Source organism: Pogona vitticeps, chromosome 6 (genome assembly GCF_051106095.1).
Source record: "Pogona vitticeps strain Pit_001003342236 chromosome 6, PviZW2.1, whole genome shotgun sequence".
Taxonomy (NCBI): domain Eukaryota; kingdom Metazoa; phylum Chordata; class Lepidosauria; order Squamata; family Agamidae; genus Pogona; species Pogona vitticeps.
In genome coordinates, this window is record NC_135788.1 from 28,552,579 (window position 1) to 28,569,120 (window position 16,542).

The following is a 16,542-nucleotide window of genomic DNA, read 5'->3' on the forward strand; positions in this document are numbered from 1 at the left end:
GTTCCTCCATAGCGCAGGCATTTTCGTGCCCTCAGTAAGCGAGGGCAGGGCGCGAAAATGCTGCGCGTGGCCATTTTGGGTCTTCCGGTGGCCATTTTGGAACCGCCGAACAGCTGTTCCCCCGACATCGCAATGCGAAGATCGGTAAGCGAAACACTTACCAATTGTCGCGAAGCGATTTTTGCCCATTGGAACCATCGGTATGCGATCGCATTAGCGATCCCAAAAAACGGATCACTATGCGAATTCGTCGTTAAACGGTGCGCTCGTTATGTGAGGCACCACTGTAGTTGCCTTGATTTCAGCACCCCCAGCACCTAAATCCTAACAACAGTAAATTAATAGCAACTGAAAATAAGATTAAAATTTATTGAAATACACTTATAGGAGTAGACCGCTGGTAATTACACAGAGTGAATGGAAGACAATGTTGAGCTCATTCTGCAGTACAACTGGCATTAAGCTTTGTACTGTATTTAGTGCTGTCTGTACACCACTGCTGGTATAACATGCCCTCCCATGCATTAAAGTGGTTACAGCTGTGATTAATAACCACTGTTGCATTGGGCTACATGCACTATCAGGAAGCCCCCTAGCATTACTGGTGGCATCACTAATGACAGATTGAGCTTCCCTAGCTCCATTTACAATCAGGCACATCTTTTCAAGTTTTAGCATGGTACTCTCCAAACAAGCTTCAAATCCCCCCCATGTGTTTTCTCCCACCATTGTTTCGAAGAACCACCAAGTAGAAGGCAGCTTAGACAGCTGGCAAACAGCAAAGGCCTCATCCATGAATTCCTGAGCTTTGTCATAGCAAAAAGAAGCTCCCAATATTTTAAGAAGAAGAGCTTATCGACAGTCGGAATTGTCCTTTTGCAGGGAGAAACTGAAAGCTACAGTTCCCATTAGCAATGGATGCCTTAAGACCATCTTAATTGATATTTAATTGTGTTATTGATTCGTTTAAATTGTTCCAGGAGAATGATAGTGCTGGGAGAGGAAAGCAAAAGAGATGATCACAGCTGAGTAGCTTTACACATGGACAGAAACAAGGTCTTCTAGTGTCACAGCAAGGCGCGCACAAGTGATGTGATCTAGCGTTACTGTGTTGGCAGGATTGTTCCGCTCAGCAGCAGCTCAGTAGGATACTGGTCTTTATTTTTAACTGGTTGTTAATCATTTTTCTCCTTCTGAAGATATGATGAAAGTAGTCACAACACTCACTGCCCCTGATGTATAATATGACTCTTCAGCCTCGCTCACCAAGCTGACAGGTTCGTTTTTCTGGTTGAAAGTTCTCCTCTGATCTGACTACAATGACATTTCCTGGATCACAGAACAAAGCATGCAAAGCTCTTTGTGTACAATGGGAAAAGACACATTTTCATTACTGCGTTAGCAAGAGCCGAGTAGCCGTGAACTGAAAGGGTTAGGAGCATATTTCCTGGGTTTCACATATGACAGCTGTCTTTGAAATTCACAAAATAAGCTCTGCCTGCATTTTGACAATGATTATGATGTTTTGATTTCTATAAAAAGGTTTTCTTCAGTCTCTTCAGGCGCCTGGTAGTTGAACGGAGCACAACGAACCAGATTTTAATCTTCTTCTGCTTTCATCTTCAAAAAAGTGGGGTGGGGGAGGGGTCAGAGGCAAAAAACAAAACAAAACAGGTGAGCAAAAAAAAAAACAGCCACAGGTTTACAGGCATGAAGATAGTGCAAACAAACAAATAACAAAACAAACACAATTAACTGTTATACTTTCCTTTAATATTCTCTCTGGTGGAAGTCTAGAGATTTCACAGGAAAGTATTCCAGAGTTCTGGAACAGAACTCCATCAGGGTGGGTTGGGGTAAAATAAGAGAAAAGAATTTGAAAAACAGGTTGTTATGTTGCTATTATATACTATTGTTAAGTCAGTTCACCCTTAAGGTGACCCTAGCAGGATTTTCAAGATATGTGAGATTTTTTCAGAGTGGCTTAGCATTGCCGTCACCCTCCACCCCTGAACCCAGTGAACCTCCCCAGCAAAGATTCAAGTCTAGGTTTTTTTGTGTTCTAGTAAGGTGGTTCCCAACCTTGAGTAACTCAGGTGTTCTTGGACTGCATCTCCCAGAGGTTGGCCAGGGTTTCTGAGAGTTGCAGTACAAGAACACCTGGGTTACCCAAGACTGGAAAACCCTATCCTAGTTCAATACTCTGCCCACTACACCCACACTGGCTCAAGCTTCTAACATCAGACAAAACTGTCAGTGCAACTAAAAGCTTCTCAGAGCCTCACATAGAACAGAGACAGGGAATGTCTCTGGACATACAAACTGATCATGTGCATTACAGGGTCTATAAAATCATCATCTTATACAAAACCTAGTATACACATAACTGCCGAGGAATAAATTACACAAACTGTGCAGTCATGCAAAAATATAATGACATGGTCCATTCTTTACATTTGAGAGCAGTGAAGTTTAGATGGATTCCGGATGGTTCCTCTCTTTTCATCAGGAAATTGCACATGACGAAGCGGTATGACACAGAAATCTCCCCTACTAAATGTATTTCAGGGGGAAAAGGCAGAAAAAGTTAGAGTAATAATGAAGAATAGATATTATTTTGGATCTGGATTTCAACATTACAGAAAGGTTATATTTCTCTCATGAAACAATCAGTTCTGAATAGGCCATAACTTTTAGTTCATAACTACCCATATCTGAGGCTTGTTTCGCATAATAAAGAAAACGTTAATGTTCCAAGCTTCAAAAGTTATTACTGTATATCCGAACAAGCTCTTTCAAACAAGTGATTGAACTGCAATGGGGGGGGGGAGGGTAGAGAGAATTTCCTGGAATGATTAGGCATGTGGGTTTTTTTAATTTATTTAACCTGCCTTTCTCCTTAAAAGGATCCACTTGTGTTGATGGCTTCTAGAAGACTTTAAAACCTTCATTTCATACATCTTACAGGCTAAAATCCTGTTGCTTAGAATAGTAACTCATGACCAAAGTACTGTAGACCCATTTGAATCAATGGAACTTATGGAGGATCTCACTGATTCTTTGGGCCTACTCTAATGCAACTTGCTAAGCCAAGTAACTGGATTTCAACCATAGCATCTGTGGGTCTTGTTTTTAGATATTTAGGCATTCTTTTTTTTTAGTTTGTTGTAATCCACAATGGTTACATAGAACTAGAAAAGGGGAAAGTTGCTAGGATGATTATAAAAACTGATTAGGAACAGAAGCAAAGTGCAGTGCTTCTAATTTCATATTTTCTTGGAAAGCTGACCTTCCCAGTGCAGAGACGCACCCTTCTAGTTACTTTCTTGGATCACTAGTAAAGTTTAGATTGTAAGAGTGTATCTTAAAAAGATTACTGGACACCTGAAGTCATTTAAATCACCACATCTATATCCTTCTCATTTTCACATGCCTGTGATTTCTTTTACTAATGCAGCCAGATGGCAGCTTTTATACAAAATCAAATATGGAAGAAAGAAATCTCAGCTTTCTTTGACAGAGACATTGGGATCCTTGTAATGCAAGAACAGCAGGCATTTACAGTAACATTGGTCTTATAACCAAATATAATGTACCTGGAAATCAATGCCTTAATGAAGAAAAAGAGCTTGATTGTAAGAAACTCATCAGCCACCTAAAAGCTCTGTACAGCTAGTTAATCTTATAATTCTACAATTCTATACACACCCACACATTCTACATAATTCCTCCAATACATACAATAATATCTGATGCTAAGATTTCTGAGCTATTTTAAAGGTAGAGTCAAGAGACAATGGAAGTGACTAGGATGCTGCTATGTTTACTCAATTACAGAAAAGAAAAGAAATAAAAGAGATAGTGAGAGAGTAGATCGAAGTAAGAAAATAAAATATTCCGATTTTAAAATCTCCGTAAGCACAGTTCTCCTAGTTACCTTTGGCTTATACAAACAGAATTTATAAAGAGTTTTAGTTATCATTGGATCCAGTGCTTCATTTATTGCATTTTGAAATGCTTTTGCTTCACCAGATCCAAACCATCTAAGGTCAAACATGAAAGTATATGCAAACATACAAGGATCCCAGTCTACCGCACAAAATACGTAACAATCTTCAACTCTTGCTGTCCCAGAAATATTTTGAAACCTAATGGTGCTGTCAAATACAACAGATGACTCTGCCAATAGGATTACTGTATGCCATTTTGCCATCTGAATACTCTGCCTTGCTACAATAGGAGATGATACAAAAGACAAATATTATTGTTATAGTCATAAGCATATGTTGCATTTTGAACTATCAGACATTTCCTTCTGCTCTGCTCGTATCCACCTATTATTTCCTTTGAAGACAGTGGTACTCCGATCTCAGGGCAGTCTTAAAATCTTTTGGAAGCACACAGCTCTAGAGCAGAGAGATACAAAATAGAAAGGCCACCAACAAGTAACCTAGAAACAGCAGCAACTATTTCAGCACTACACTTTTCAAACCAAGATTCAAATGAGAAAAGCAATCAGGGTTAAGAGAATTCTCAAAAGGGTGCTCTACAAAATGGAAATCTTTGACTTTTGGGGGACAAGAGTAAAGATTTCAGCTGCCTGGCATTTGCACATTTGCTTACCCAATAGCCTAAGGGGACTATCATAGAGAAGAATAGGTTTAAGAAAGCTGCCATCATACAGGAGCAAGAAATCACTCCAATTACTCCTTCTGAAATCAAGAGACGAGTAACAGCAGGGGTGAGCAACTGTGGCCCTCCAGACATTTTGTGGCATCAACTCCCATTTGGCTATCCTGGCTTAGGCTGATTGAATTTTTGTATTGGAGGAGAACATCTGCATGTCCACAATTGTTACACTAGCAGTTCTCAACGTAAGGTCTCCAGATGTTCTTGGCCTACAGCTGCCTGAAATCCTGGCTAGCACAGCTAGTGGTGAAGGCTTTGGGGAGTTTTAGTCGAAGAACCTTTGGAGAACCACTGATCTACATTATGGCACAAGATGAGAGAGATCAGAACAGAATGAAATAAACACAGTGAATGAAGTTCTACATAAAAAAAGCTCCCTCTCCATGTGGGGGAGGTGTGTGCATCATGCTCTGCTATACAAGGTTTCCAGAAACCACAGACTTTAAAGCGCAAGTCCAGAAATCCACCTCATTCTCAACAAAAAATGGGACTGTTTTTCACTCACTGTTGAAGTTACCCAACGCTTGGATTGTCCTCTTAAGTGAGGGTTTGTCTACAGTTATGATTTTGGAGTGGGCTAAATAGGGTCACTTGAGGTCAAGTGGGAGAGCGATATGCCCTAGTGTGATCCTCACATCCAAATGTGTTATTGGAGCTCAAGCGACCCAATTTGGTCTAACCCTACTTGGTGATGGTCTATTACATTTTTATGTAATATGGGGCAAATTTTTGGAATATGTGTTAATAAGGGGAAAAGGGAGAGCTCCAGATCAAGAATCTGTGCAGTTCTGGAGAGGAGGACAATAGAAGAAGAAGAATGAGAAGAAGAAGAAAAAGAAGAATATGGCAAGAGGTCCCGTATATGGTGGTGGGGAACACTGTTATTGTGTTGTAAGTGTATATGTTTTATATATATGATTTGTTTTTGTTATAGTTATAAATAAATAAAAAAAATATTTTAAAAAAAAATTCACGTTCCCTGCTCCTCTCCTGAGGAGCAGAGGAAATGTTCAATTTACTAATATTTGAAATATTAAAAATAATATTTGAAATATTCCATGGCACAGAACCGGCATTGGTCGCCCTGTTGGATGACCTACTCAGGGAGGCCGACAGGGGCAAAATGTCCTTGCTTGTCCTCCTTGATATCTCAGCCGCCTTTGATACTGTCCACCACGGTATCCTCCTGGAGAGGTTCTGCAAGTTGGGGAATTGGTGGCCTTGCTCTTGCTTGTCTCTGGTCCTTCTTGGAGGGCTGTCCCCAGAGAATTCAGCTTGGGGGAAATGTATTGGCCCCATGGTCCCTTAGTTGTAGGGTCCTGCAGGGTTTGATCATCTCCCCAATGCTGTTTAACATCTATATGAGGCTGTGTGGGTGGTCATCTGGGGATTTGAAGCTTTGTGTCACCAATATGCTGATAACACCCAGCATATTGGTGACACATCTCTTTTTTTCCATCTGCAGTGAATGCCGTTTTGTCCCTTGGGTGCTGCCTGGAAGCTGTTCTGCAAGGGATGCAGTTGAATGGACTAAGGTTGAACCTGGAAAAGATGGAGGTCCAGTGAGTGGGGAGGCCAGATGTCAGTGGATTGGAGAAGTCCCTCTATTTTGGGGTGTGTTTGCAGTCTGGGGGTCCATCTTGACTCGGTGCTTACCATGGAAACCCAGGTAGCGTCCATGGTTCGGTCAACCCATTTGCATCTTCAGCAGATCGTCCTATCTAGATGCAGGGGTGCTCACCATGCTGATCCATGCACTCGTAGTCTCAAGAATAGACTACTGCAATACTCTCTATGTTGGGCTGCCTTTCAGACTGATGTAGAAACTCCAGATGATCCAGAACACAGTGGCCAGGCTATTAACAGGGGTGAAAAGATTTCACCATATTTCCCCCACCTTGGCCTCCTTACACTGGCTACCTATCCACTTCCGCATTGATTTCAAGGTGCTAACCATTACATACAAAACCCTTAATGGTTTAGGCCCTCGATACCTGGCAGAGCGTCTTCTTCCACCCAGTTCTACCCGTATCAACCGCTCCAGTCAGGCTTGGCAGCTGAGGGGCCTAACACCAAGAGACACTCTGTGGGAAAAACCTAGAAATCATGGCCTTCTCGGCAGTGGCCTTTCGCCTATGGAACAACTTAGCTGTAGAGATCCACCTGGCTCCCTCGCTGAGAGCCTTCAAGACTAGCTTGAAGACATGGCTATACAGGCAGGCCTTCCCTACAGCCATTACCTAGCCTACCCTCCTTTTCCTTTTTCTCTATCTTCTTTTTCTTCTTTTTTCCTTTCCCCATCTTCGACTTTGTTATTAATTTGGATTTTACCTCAGTTTATTTTTATGTTATATGTAAACCGCTCAGAGTAGACATGTTCTAGATGGGCGGTATATAAATCCAATAAATAAATAAATAAATAAATAAATAAATAAATAAATAAATAAATAAACAAACAAACAAACAAACAAACAAACAAACAAACAAACAAACAAGTAAGTAAGTAAGTAAGTAAGTAAGTAAGTAAGTAAGTAAGTAAGTAAGTAAGTAAGTAAGTAAGTAAGTGAACTGGCTCACTTGTTAAGCCACTGCACGATATCGGAAATTCAAACCAGAAAGACCCTTAACAGTGAGAAGGCTCACTATGGGTCCAATCCCAGCAACCACATATGCTGGAAACAGACCAGACTAGAGCAATCCTAGGCACAAAAAAAGGGGGGGGGAAGAAAGAAAGAAAGAAAGAAAGAAAGAAAGAAAGAAAGAAAGAAAGAAAGAAAGAAAGAAAAAGAAAGATGCCCCTGAGAAGAGCACAAAAAGGGGTGGGTAGGAATCCTTGAGTAGGAATATTCTGTGGACTATTTGGATCACTACAAAATATTTTGCTGTCCCAAGTAGAGCCCAAAGTCCTCTATCATTACTAGGATCAGCACTAATGTATTTTTGCTCCCCCATTCAGAGACCAATCTCTGCCTTCAAATATTATTCTTTCCTGCATGTAGCCCAAAAAGGATGGTCCAGCATGCTATTTCACTGGCACCCCCCAAAATACTGGTGTCCTAACTTGTTTCTGTGATTCATATGGGAGTGACTGGACTTAGCAATCAGCTCTCCTTGTTCTCTACTTTACACCATGCTTCAAACCCTGAGTTGCTTCCCTGATAAGGATACTTTTTAATGCAGACAGTCCACCACATGTTTGCCTCCACAGTGACTCTTGTGAATAATGGTGCCTCTGAGCGCTTTATGAATGAGTACCACTAAAATGAAAGGAATTTACATATGAATAAATGTGTGCTCCAGGATCAAAGCTTTGGTGTGCCAAAGCTGTTCAGCAATACAGCTAGATTTAATAATATGTACAAAAGTGGGTGGCAGGTTTGTACAATCTGATAGCTTTATGGTGTAGCTTATAAAAAGAAAACTGTGGCAGAGCTTGGGGACAAGACGGGGGAGGCAACTGAAAAGAATTGCCAGGGTTACAATCTTCCTTTCGGATGGCAGCTTTTGGAAACTTCTCTATTTTCTGTGCTCTGCCAATTACTGGGGGGGGGGGGGGGGAGGAGATATTTCCTTTTTCTTAGCATAATATCTTTGTTCTTAAATACATTTCCATTTAAGTACAGAAGGCTGCATTAGTACATTTCTGAGGGATGGAAAATGAGATGTTTTGATGTGAGCACTGAGGCCTGCCTTCTCTCTTTGAATCATATATACAATATGCCTGTGCAAATCACATTGTATGATTGTATGTAATATATAGCTGTGATAAGACCTCAGAGATAGAAATTCTTATCTTACTTTATTTGATCAGCAGAGCGAAGATTGAGGTGTAAATTATGTGATAAGGAACATACAGCATATTTTGAGTCTTCATTTTCCTGCGTGGAGCAAAGGCATCAAATAGCTCCTTTGAGCCTGGGCTCATCACACACGCATGTCCACTAAGAGAAAAACTGTTGATAAAGGACTTAGGTGTTACTGTGCGAAATAGTAGATATACGTTATACAGCAATATGATAATCAAGAGGAAGCAGGAGAGAGAGAAAAAAATCAGAATGTTTACTTGTATCTGAGAGTTTGGGTTTTTGTCGTTGTTGTTGCCAGCCTTGAAGTAGACAGCAGGAGACCTCCTGCCTTTCATAAAACATACTTGTCTAAACAACTCACCATTTTGTACATTGCTCCACTGATGCTGTCTCTACCCATCTGCTTTGCTTCTCTGGGACTTGCCCCTTAAGAAAGAACTCCTCCAGGCTGCCACTCTGTTTACTGATACATAATCAAAACAACCAGTGGAAAATCCCTTTAATAAATGTCTGTTGCATTCCTAAATGTTGGCATACCTTTTACTTTCTATATAAAATACATAAAAATTGAATTACCACATACCATGTATCAGCAATTAAGAAGTCTTGTTCAGTCCAGTGAAGTACGGTCATGCACTTCCTCTGTAACCTGATTAAACTGGAGTCAAATGTATGGGTACAAATCAGGTATTAATACCTGTAGATTCTTGCAGCATTAATACCTGATTAAGTGCACATACAGGGTGAATGCAGCTAATAGGAGACTGTCCATAACGTGTTCACTTCTGTCTTTTTCAGTAGAGATAGGGGCTTTGTATTCAAATACGAATATGAAACCAGCTGTCACAGGTGGCCAGCCTGATTACCCTCCCACTCCCATACGCCACTGGACCACGTACTACATGGCACGTATGCCCAGCATCATCTCCTGTGCCCCAATTACAGCACTAGCTCAGCTGCTGCAGCCCCACCTCCCTGCTCACCCAGCCATTCCGTGGCTGACCAGAGAGACTCGTCCTCCCGCCCCCTTGCCCGAGTGGCAGGGAGGCGGGTCTATGGCAGCCAAGCTACCGCCGTGATAGGGGCGCAGGAGATGATACACACCGTGCGCCGTGTGGTAAATGGTCCAGCGCGGACTAGGGGCAGGAGGTAATGAAGCTAGCCACCTGTGCCAGTGGGCTTCATATTCAAATCTGTATTTTTTAGACTTCCACATTTGTATTCAAGAAATGTTTGAGGCTGGAGAGTAATGAAAGGTGGAAAAATCACAGGCATGGCTCCACTTGTGCTGCTGCCTTGCTGGTCTCTCTTTTGGATTACATGCTGTGCAACAGGTGAGAATTAGACATGTGACAAGAGAGAGTTATAGGGCAATTAATAGTAAAGCCGATCTTAGAGGTCAGAGTCAAATCTCATTGCATCTCCATTTGGATAGTGCATGAGAGTGTTTGGAAGTCATTTGGGAAGACAGTGCCATGGGCAGCTTTACTTTCTGATGTGTGTTTCAATAAACAAAATTGTCCACTCGAGGAAACCAAAAAACATTTTCTTAATGGTTGCTCTAGTAACAATACTGGATGGCAATGTGCTAGTAAAAAGGGCATGAATTGCTTCTGCATGAAACTAATACTAATGATGTGCTGCTGATTCAAAGTAGTGAATAACAAAATGAATTCCTTTTAAAAAGTACTGTTGTATCCTCTAATTATTTGGTCTTCCATGTGAAAGAATACACTTCTAAGAGCCAAGGAATACCAGGCCATAACTCAGAAATTTCTCCATGGATGCATACTCTTCACTGCATGGGAATAATTGTACAAATGTAGTCCTGTAAATAAATTATTTTTTTACTTTCCCCATTATGTTGGTCACCCCTGGTATTCCTCTATATGGCACAAGGCAATGTCTGTAGAATTGCAGATGTGAGTGTGGTTGTGGATCATGTGGATGCCTACATGTGCACAACTGTATGCAAAAGGCCTCCCTTTTATAGATGTTTGTGCCACATACATGAAGATTGTGGTATAGCTATGTAATTTATTTATTTATTTATTTATTTATTTATTTATTTATTTATTTATTTATTTATTCATTCATTCATTCATTCATTCATTCATTCATTCATTCATTCATTCATTCATTTAACCTATATGCCGCCCACTCTACACAAAGGTCTCTGGGCAACTTACAACAATTAAAATTCAATTAAAATACAATAAAAGATAAAATCATTAAAATACAATTAAAATAGATACTCTGTACATTGCTCCATTTGTAAAATGAAGCACCCTGAAATCACATAATATGTGCTACATCAGGAGCCAAAACTAATTGCTTCTTTTAGCTTGCGTTCTCATAAACATGGTAAGAAAAACTTGTGTGCTTTTACAAATCAGCAATGCATGTGCAGTTGAGTGGTATTTGAGAGTGTACAGATTGATAATCTGTCTACATATGCATACAGATGTCAGACACATTGAATATAATGTATGAACATCCTTTTTGTCACCAAGGGTCAAGTCTTTTGGCAGAAGCAGATAGATAAGTAAGTCAATGAATGCCATTTCTCCAGTTACAATTGTGGATATGTCATATACTAGTTCAGACAACATCATCTCAAGAGGCCCCACTGTCTGAGCTAAGAGGAAGTGCTGCCATTATACTCTTCTCTCTGGTCTTCCATTTTATTCTTCTTCTGTCTTCCTGTATAAGCAGCAGTACATTGTATGGGCAATCTAAGCCTGCCAGTGTTTGTTCAAGAGCGCCTTCCTCAGAATAAGGCATTTGGTGAGCTCAGTGCCTCACTCTGAAGACACAGAATGTGGCACTGCTACTATGGAGAGCTGCACTGACCACTTTCCTGCTGTGACATTTTCCACAGAAGGAAAACTCACCTCATACAGCAGGATTCACCCACTTGTGCAGCATTTTAAGGATTCTGAAGAATATGCCACAGGGAAGAGGGTGGGAAGGTACACTTTTGCAAGCCCATCTGCTCTCAACTGCAAGAGAGAAATCATATATTTGCATGAAAATATGAAATCTATAGATTGCAGATGATAATACAGTTTAAGGTCCCCTTTAAATAACACCATGGAAAATAGCCATTTGCTGACTTGCTGTGTTTAACTTTTCACAAACCACTGTAAACAACATGCTCCATTACCATTCAGAAAGCTGTATTTTCTTGAAGCAATGGGACCTTAATCTGAGGACACATGATGCAGCGGTCTTACTAAAACTAATGAGATCAATGGGATAGTGGAGTCAGTATTTGCAGGGTACACGTGCTGGGAGTTCTTTAATTAACAGAAATGGTGTCACTTCACTGACTATCCTGTTTCCCCCACCCCCAGGTTTAGCTGGAGTCTTCACAGTAGCAGGAGGTGGGTAGTGGATTTTCTCAGCATCATAATGTTGTACTGCAGAGTGTTTTCACATAGTTTGGTCTTGGATGCACCACTGAGATCCATAAGCTTTACAAGAAGTATGCTTCTACATGAGATGATAACTGCTAGAACTGGTTTGCTGACTTGGATCAGGGCAGTTCCTTAAATTTTTGGACTGTCTTTGGGTGCATGATTGTGTGTGGGGGGGAAACAAAGATGAGAAACTCCAAAATTAATGAGGAGACACGGCCTGTGCTCACAGGAGTAATGGCCATAGGTCCCAAGTAAAACACTTGACCCAGGTGATGGAAAAACTGGAAGAACATTTGTATGAAACAAAACAACATGAAGTAAAATGAAATAAATGAAACCTTTCCCCTTGTTCTCAGCACCCAAAATCTTTTATCAATTTATATAATAACGGTGGAAGACCATCCCAAGTGGATACTGGCTTGCTGAAATAAAAAGGAGCTGTGTGGTCAATACAAAATGAAACACAAATGCAAAAGTAGGCAATAACGTTATAGACCAGTGGTTCTTAACCTTTGTTACTCGGATGTTTTTGAACTGCAACTCCCAGAAACCCCAGCCAGCACCGTTGGTTGTGAAGGCTTCTGGGAGTTGCAGTCCAAAACTCCTGAGTAACTCAAGGTTAAGAACCAGTGTTATAGACCACTAAAAAAAAAAAATCATCATACAATACACATATTTTATGATGGCTTACTGAAGTCTCCTTCCAAAACCCTAGATATGTGCCTTCTCTTCCCGGTGCAAGTAAGAATAAGAATAAGAATAAGAATAAGAATAATAAGAATAAGAATAATAGGAATAAGAATAAGAATAAGAATAAGAATAAGAAGAATAAGAATAATAATAATAATAATAATAATAATAATAATAATAATAATAATAATAATAATAATAATAATAATAATAATAATAATAATAATAATAAAAAACAAGAACAGCTCTGCATTCAAGAACGATATATACAATTTCCGGGATAAGCTGGGCCATGGCCAGAATGAGACCCCGCCACCCTCCCGCGGCCACCCTCGGACTTCTGTGGTGCTGAATAGGAAAGCGCGCGGCCACCGCTCACTCCATCCCTCCCGAGCGAAGCCCGGACAAAGCCTTCAGTCCCTCCTAACGCGTCTGCGCGGAGAGATCCCGCACATGCGCCTGCGCGAAAACCCCGTCCCGAGGCCCGGCAAGTCGGTTCCTGTTTTGGGAGACGTGGGGGAGGGAAGTGCATCCGGAGCGCGGTTTCGCCTATTGTCTGGGCGACGGGAACTGGCCTAGGAGACGCCGAAGCCTCTTTTTGCCAGCAGTAGCGCCGTTGCTTTCTGAAGGGGGAGCGAAGCGCCCTGCCGGGCACAGGCCGCCTTCCCCTATGCCCGGCAGCGGCTGCTCGGCTCCAGTGAGTAAGTCCTCCAGAGTCCCGGAGGGGACCCGTTCCCGCCCTCGTCCCTTTGCCCAAGCCGCTGCCCGCCTTTTTCTTTTCCTCCTTTTGCTTTTTCAGTTCCCTATCCAATGCAGCGACGGGAATCTTCCCGGGGCTGCGGACGCCTCCAGCCTCCGATTCCCTGACGTCCACACCCGTCCACTCAAGCGCGGTGTAACGGCTGCGGGTGGCCCCTCGTTCCTCCCGTGCCGTTATTTTGTGGTGAGGGCTGGTCATGGCGGGGGGAGGGGCTCGGCTGCTTTCCCCACCCCCCACCTTCTGCGGAGACCGGGAGCCATGCAAGAGAAGCGGTCCGTTCCCACGACCTACCCTTCTGACGCGTGTAGAAATCAAACGAGTTCTAGGGGTTTTGAAAGTGCTCTCTCTAAACATTTTTGACCATCTCTCCCTATTGCATTCTTTTGCAGTCTCCAAAGAAACACACCCGAACCATTGAGCTGTCCAGTAGTTCTGTTTCTCTTTTCTTTTTCCACAGTGGATCGTAGCTCGAAGAGGAGGCAGGTGAAGCCTTTGGCTGCTTCCCTGCTGGAAGCTCTAGATTATGACAGTTCAGATGACAGTGACTTTAAGGTTGGAGATGCATCAGGTAAATACTTTGCCCTGCTTCATATGTTTAACAGTCCCCCTAGGTACCCCTCCCCACTGTTTTCTTTTTAGTTAAATGTTTATGCTGTTCAATGTTAAGTCTCTTATAGTTTTATTCCTTACCTACCGAAATGTAGCCTCTGAGAGTCTTGGCCCTGCCCGCTTCCCAGGTGTACAGTAGAAGCTTGTTTTTGTTTCGTAATCAAAAGCTATCCAACAACTTCTGCAGAAATTACTTGCAACATGGGGTGTGCTAGAAGCTTGTGGGAAAATGGGCATGTGGGCTGCGCTGGTCACCCAGAGCTCCTTGTGGTGTATTTTTTTTCCAGCTAGTCCACTTCCTCTGTTTGAATTTGGTAGTTCATGTGTCTATTTATCTGGCTGTCTGAACAGGTCCCCAATTCTGGCCTTTCCTCCAACTACGGCTCCTTCTTTCTATCCTGTTTTGTGTCCCTACTTTCCTCTCATACTGGTGTATCATCACTGTCTCAGATCTCTCTGACCCACACCTAGTACTCTGCCAGCTGGTTTCCCTGTTGTTTTCTGGCCTTGTGTTAGCCAATTTCTCTTTTCTCTTCTAGCTCTCCAGTGGAATAGCTCCCATCATTGCTAGTTAATGTTTATTTTGTAAAGCCTTGCTCCAGCAGTTTACCTGTCTAGTTATTGACATGTTGCTAAACCTGCAAAGCTACAGTGCAAGGAGCTGCTAGCGTAAGTAAGACTGTGGACTGTGCCATAGAAAATTGGGTCCTGAGGAGAACCATAGTGGATCATAGTAAAGGCTATGTACTCCAGTATGGTGTACTCCAGCATTCTTTTCTCATAGTAGTCAACCTAATGGCTATGGGAAACCTGGTAGCAAGACATAAATTCAATAATCACTTTGGAGAAGTCATTTCTTAGGCCACAGTTCCCAGAAGTTTCCATGTTTTGGCAGGCTTCTGGAAGTTGCATTCCCCTCCCCCCAGCCCAAAAAACCATTTCCAGGGTTCACATTTCATGAAGCACAAAGAGAAACATAGCTGGAATATTTAAAAGACTAAGTGAAAGACAATTTTAATTTGTGGAATTTTAGAGTATGCATGGGAGCACCCCTGCTGGAGCCATGAGCTGCCCTGGTTCACAGTAATCTAACATTTTTAGAAGGGTAGTCATGCTAGTCTGTGCTAGCATATCAGGCAAAAACGAAAGAAGAATAAAAAATAAAAAAAGACAAAACTGTTGTGGCACCTTAAAGACTAACTTTTTTAAAAATTGAGCATTTGTGGACAAGTCCACTTCCTCAGTCCAGTGAAAGAAGGAGGACTAGACTTGTGTTGGTGGACCACTCTGAGCTCAACAAAGAGAATAATGGTACCCATGGACTCCCCAGCTAAGCAATCACTAAATTCATTTAAAGAGTCGATGAGTGGTTGCATCTGAAATTGAAATGAAATACTGCTTCGTGAACTGAGACTTTTGAGGAATTCGTTATCAAATATTTACTGCCTGATAATTAAAACACACAAGCACACAGACATATACACACAAACACAAGTTTCTCAAGACATAATTAATGCCCAACAAATTTGGTGCTGAATTTCTGAAAGTCTCTGTTCATTAAGGTCGTGTCTTTGTTGCTAAAAGGAATTGGCCATATATAAATAACTATTCAAGCACAATCCTTTTTCTTCTTCTTCCTGTTTCTGCCCCTTCTCTCCTTTTTGTCCCATCTTAATATTCTATGGACCTGTTACGAGAAATAATTGTGGATGGCATTTGAAGTTTTCTTCAGCACTTTTTCAATGTCTATTGACTTTAACAGAGAACCAACCATAAGACTGTTAAATCTTTATGGTAATCAGTTGTTTGTATCCAGTATATAAATGTAACTATATAATGTACAGAGGTATTTAATAATATGAAAATAGAGTTGAATCTAATTAAAGTCTGATAAGCTGTACATGCACAGTCTTTCATAGCATAAAGAAATAACTACATTTGATTCATTAAAGATATTTTAACTGAAATACTTCAGTGCATATGCTCAAACTATAGTCTGTCATTCTCACAAAATGTATTCAACAATGGACAAACACATTTTAAATGACTGTTTGAAATTAAAGATTTTGCATATATTAGGATAGGTTAGTTTTACATGGATATATTTTTGAAGACTAGAACTCTCACTTGTACAGTGGTGCCTCGCAAGACAGATGCCTCGCAGGACAAAAAAACTTGCAAAACAAATGGTTTTGGCAATGGGTGTGTGTTTGATGACTTGCAAGACAAATTTTCCTATGGCCGTGCTTCGCAAGACAAATGTTTTCTGTTTCTTGTTCTTGCCTCATGTTTGCTGATTTTTAAATGTTTTTCTATGATGTTTAAAAAGTTAAAGTTTTTTGATTGAAATTTTTAAAATCATCTGCATAATATGTATGGCTTTAAAGAGCACTTAATAAACCCTTTGTAAACCAAATTTGACTTTGTTTTGACTTTTTTTGCCCATAGGAATGCATTAATTAGATTTCAATGCATTCCTATGAGAAAACGCATTTCGCAAGACGAATTTTTCGCAGGACAACATTAACCGCGGAACGAATTAAATTCATCTTGCGAGGAACCACTG

The 16,542-nt window shown here is 41.2% G+C and overlaps 1 protein-coding gene and 1 long non-coding RNA gene across 9 annotated transcripts in view; one reads left to right on the forward strand and one right to left on the reverse strand.

Moving 5' to 3' along the window:
• Positions 1-355: 355 nt before the first annotated feature.
• LOC140708132 (uncharacterized) lies at positions 356-12,689 on the reverse strand. The gene is made up of 2 exons (XR_013537190.1): positions 11,390-12,689; positions 356-8,958 (listed from the first exon to the last, which is right to left on the reverse strand). It is a non-coding gene; the product is annotated as an uncharacterized LOC140708132 (long non-coding RNA).
• A 369-nt stretch (positions 12,690-13,058) lies between these two features.
• Positions 13,059-16,542, forward strand: part of PHF14 (PHD finger protein 14) — a 177,095-nt gene continuing 173,611 nt past the window's right edge. For 4 of the 8 annotated variants that reach the window (XR_012088290.2, XM_020781667.3, XM_020781680.3 and 1 more), the window contains exons 1-2: positions 13,059-13,308; positions 13,825-13,935. Coding sequence is in view for 7 of the 8 variants with exons in the window: in XM_020781667.3 (XP_020637326.3) it covers positions 13,278-13,308; positions 13,825-13,935 (142 nt within the window). In the remaining variant the exon portion in view is untranslated. The remainder of the gene's footprint in view (positions 13,309-13,824; positions 13,936-16,542) is intronic. The other 4 variants (XM_020781693.3, XM_020781710.3, XM_020781673.3 and 1 more) reach the window with 3 other exon arrangements.